General features: G+C 30.6%; 1 protein-coding gene across 2 annotated transcripts in view; it reads left to right on the top strand.

Moving 5' to 3' along the window:
• Window positions 1-4,425, top strand: part of LOC106867745 (5-oxoprolinase) — a 255,283-nt gene that overhangs the window by 167,851 nt on the left and 83,007 nt on the right. For both annotated transcript variants that reach the window (XR_008266373.1, XM_052975150.1), the window contains exon 25: window positions 2,251-2,360. Coding sequence is in view for 1 of the 2 variants with exons in the window: in XM_052975150.1 (XP_052831110.1) it covers window positions 2,251-2,360 (110 nt within the window). In the remaining variant the exon portion in view is untranslated. The remainder of the gene's footprint in view (window positions 1-2,250; window positions 2,361-4,425) is intronic.

The raw sequence follows: 4,425 nt of genomic DNA, 5'->3' as shown, positions 1-4,425 counted from the left end.
ATTTCACCCGGCGTGCTATCGTTTCTGGCAGCTTGCCGCCTTATATGTTTGTGTGTCTGTGTTTGTCCCCCCAACATCACTTGACAACCAATGCTGGTGTGTTTACGTCCCTCTAACTTAGCGGTTCGGCAAAAGAGACTGATAGAATAAGTACTAGGCTTCCAAAGAATAAGTCCTGGGGTCGATTTGCTCGATTAAAGGCGGTGCTCCAGCATGGCCACAGTCAAATGACTGAAACAAGTAAAAGAGTAAAGAGTAAACATTATTATTTCTAAATCTCTCAAAGAGAGATATTCAGTAACAATTCTTTAATGTAAAGGCTATTTACCAACATAATGTGGCTGTCTCGGAAGGGACGATTGTTACTGTTGTTTAGCCCCAGGGAACATCAATATGACAATATAAGGACACAGGTATTGTGTCATATAGCCAGCAGGAAACAATGTTTCCTGGGGTTAAACAACAGTAACAGTCATCCCTTCCAGTACAGCCACATTATGTTGGCAAATAGCCTTTACTGTATATATATATATATACTCTCTGAGTGGTTGGCGTTAGGAAGGGCATCCAGCTGTAGAAACTCTGCTAAATTTAGATTGGAGCCTGGTGTTGCCATCCGGTTTCACCAGTCCTCAGTCAAATCGTCCAACCCATGCTAGCACGGAAAGCAGACGTTAAACGACGATGATGATGATGATGATGATATATATATACTTTTTTAATAAAGCATATTACTCTACCTCCAGTATTCCAGTGCTATTTTTTCCACCTTGTTTCATATTTATGTGCTTATTCTGGTGTATGCATATACATACATACATACATACATACATATATATATATATATATATATATATATATATGGAAAATGGGGATAAAATCACCCAATCTTTCACTGGCTCCACTGTTAAATACCCAATTTTGCAGAGAAATCCTTACAAATTACATGTGTATATACACATGTGTATAAATTTATAAAAATGAATAGAAAATGGAGATATATATATATATAACATATATATATCTCCATTTTCTATTCATTTATATATATAGATATAGATATATATATATATGCTAGGGGAAAAAAACTAGAAGTAGTTGATAGCTTCCGTTACTTCGGTGACTAAGTCAGTAGTAGAAGTGAAGGCTCCAAGAGTGTAGCTACTAGAATAAGAATGGGTTGGGTAAAGTTCAGAGAGCTCCTATCACTGTTGGTAATAAAGGGCCTCTCTCTCAGAGTGAAAGGCAGATTGTAAGATGCCTGTGTGCAAACAGCCATGCTCTGCAGCAGTGAAACATGGGCTGTGACTGCCAAAGACATGTGTAGGCTTGAAAGAAATGAAGTACTGGATGTGTAATGTCAGTGTGCATGCACAACAGATTGTAAGCATCTTCAGTTGGGCATAAGAGCCATTAGATGCGGTGCGCAAGAGAGATAACTGTACTGATATCGTCATGTGATGCATATGAATGAGGACAGTTGTGCCAAACTCTAATGGTGGAGGGAACCTCTGGAAGTGGTACATGTGGGAAGGCATGGGACAAGATGGTGAAGCATGATCTTTAAACATTTGGCGTCATGGAGGCAATCACAAGTGACCGAGACCTTTGGCGATATGCTGTGCTTGAGAAGACCTGTCAAGCCAAATGAAATCATAGTTGTGGCCACTACCAGTGTTCTGTAACTGGTATGTAAAAACCATTTGGCAATATGCCATGCTTGAGTAGACTCGTCAAGCCAAGTGAAATCGTAGTTGTAGCCAATGCCAGCGTCACATAACTGGCACATAAAAAGAACTGTTTAAACATTGGGCCTCACAGAGGTAGTGACAAGTGACTGACACCTTTGGCAATATACCGTGCTTGAGAAAACCTGTCACACCAAGTGAGATTGTATTTGTGGCCTTTGTTGGTGTTACATAACTGCCACGTAAAAAGCACCCACTACATTCTTGGAGTGGTTAGTGCCAGAAAGGGCATCCAGCCATAAAAACCATGCCAGATTAGATTTGAACTTGGTGCAGCTCCCCATCTTACCAGTTTCAATTCAAGCTGTCCAATCCATACCAGCATAGAAAACGGACGTTAAATGATGATGATATTGATATATAAAACAGAATTCTTGTCTTAATTATGCCAAAATAATTAATTTCACTTCACAAACATTTTCTTCTTACTATTTGCTGAAGCTGAACCATTATTACTTACCTCAGATTCTACTGTTTCATTTATTTTTCTCTCTTCTTGTAGCTGTCACTGAAGCTTTAATGCTTCCAGCAAAATACTCAGGCAGCAGTGGTACTCGAAATTTACAGCACAACCTCAGTGACCTAAGGGCACAAGTAGCAGCCAATCATAAAGTAAGGTCTAAACATAGATTATTATTGCTGTTTTTCCTTGCTTGTTACCTTTCATTCTTAGTTTTCTTGTCATTTGATATATTATTTAATTTTATGTCACAACTGTTGAATATTAGCATTGTTGGTTAGAAGTTTTTAATGGAAAATATCTTCATCATGGCTTTTTCGATGACAAGGGTGTATTTGTAACATAGTGCAGAATAAATTTTACAAGAGATTTTGTCCAAGAAACATTGTTCTTTCAGCTTTTTTGCTGATTATGTTCTTCACTAATATATATTAGTGAAAGATATATATAATTTAGAGAAAAAAACCACAGTTATTGAATTCATCCATGAAAAACCACTATCACATATAGAAAAATTTAATAAGTAAATACACTAAAAAGACCTATAATAAAAAACAAAAGGTACAAAGTAATAAATATTAAAATAATAAAAATGACTACACGTGTTTCATAACCACATTTTCAAATAGAAAATAAAATAAAAATCAAATTGATTCAAAATCGATCAAAAATCAATTCTATTCAAAAATATAGCTAATCTTCAGGTCAAAATACAATAATAATAATAAAATGAATGTATATATATCGACTAACAATAAATATCAAATGAATTTATATAAAAATACTCATTTTACCAATAAATAAAAGAAAAACATTTAACAATATTACTGAAAATAAATGTAATATTTATCTTATCGAAGCTTTACTTTAAACTAAAATTTTAAACGTTATACTATTAACTTAACGTTTATTATGGCTAGGAAATTGTTGATTAAATATAATAACAAGTTGTGGGCTAGGAAGGATACTAGGAACTATTTTGATATACCAATGGGGGCACCCGATTCAAGTAAAACCCAACCATTCCATAAAATTAATGAAAACATTAGATATATTAATGCTAATAGTAATCATCCACTCTCAATTAAGAAATCGTTAACATATAATATAGGTAAGAGAATATCATCACTTTCTTCTAATTTTGAGATTTTTGAAAAACATGCACCTTATTACAATGAAGCCCTTCATGAGGCAGGATCATCATCATCATCATCATCATACTAATAATAATATTCAATTCTTTATCAAAAAGTATAATATTAATGATCCATTTATTTTTTATGATAAACATAACATTAAGAATTATGATAAGGTCTACTTAGTTAATAATGGTAAGAATAATAGGTATTATGATAATAAAAAACAAACATAATTGTAATGGATAAAATAATAGGATTAAATTTAATTCATTTAATGATAATAATAAATTTAATAATATAAATAATAAATATAACAATATCAATAATAAGATTATTATGATTAAAACTAAAATACATTTTGATTTTATAAAGAAAACTTACATACATATTTATATATCTCTTTATTCTATTACTTTTCTTTACGCCATATTTTCATGCGACTTAATTCTAATAAACGTTAAGTTAATAGTATAACATTTAAAATTTTAGTTTAAACTAAAGCTTCGATAAGATAAGTATTGTATTTATTTTCAGTAATATTGTTAAATGTTTTTCTTTTATTTATTGGTAAAATAAGTATTTTTATATAAATTCATTTGATATTTATTGTTAGTTGATATATATACATTCATTTTATTATTATTATTATTATTATTATTATTATTATTATTGTATTTTGACCTGAAGATTAGCTATATTTTTGAATAGAATTGATTTTCGATCCATTTATTTTGAATCAATATAATTTTTATTTTATTTTCTATTTGTAAATGTGGTTATGAAACATGTGTAGTCATTTTTATTATTTTAATATTTATTACTTTGTACTTTTTTTGTTTTTATTATAGGTCTTTTTAGTGTATTTACTTATTAAATTTTTCTATATGTGATAGTGGTTTTTCATGGATGAATTCAATAATTGTGGGTTTTTTCTCTAAATTATATATTTATATATTATATATTGTTAAATTTCATTTAATTTTAATTTTGATAAATTAAATGAAATTGAATTTTTCCCTGTAAATTTGGATTTTTATCCCTAATATTATTATCATAATTATATATATATACATATATT

The sequence above is a fragment of the Octopus bimaculoides genome, chromosome 20 (assembly GCF_001194135.2).
Source record: "Octopus bimaculoides isolate UCB-OBI-ISO-001 chromosome 20, ASM119413v2, whole genome shotgun sequence".
Classification (NCBI taxonomy): Eukaryota; Metazoa; Mollusca; class Cephalopoda; order Octopoda; family Octopodidae; genus Octopus; species Octopus bimaculoides.
Note: the sequence above shows the minus strand (reverse complement) of the source record. Positions and strands in the feature narration are given on the sequence as shown.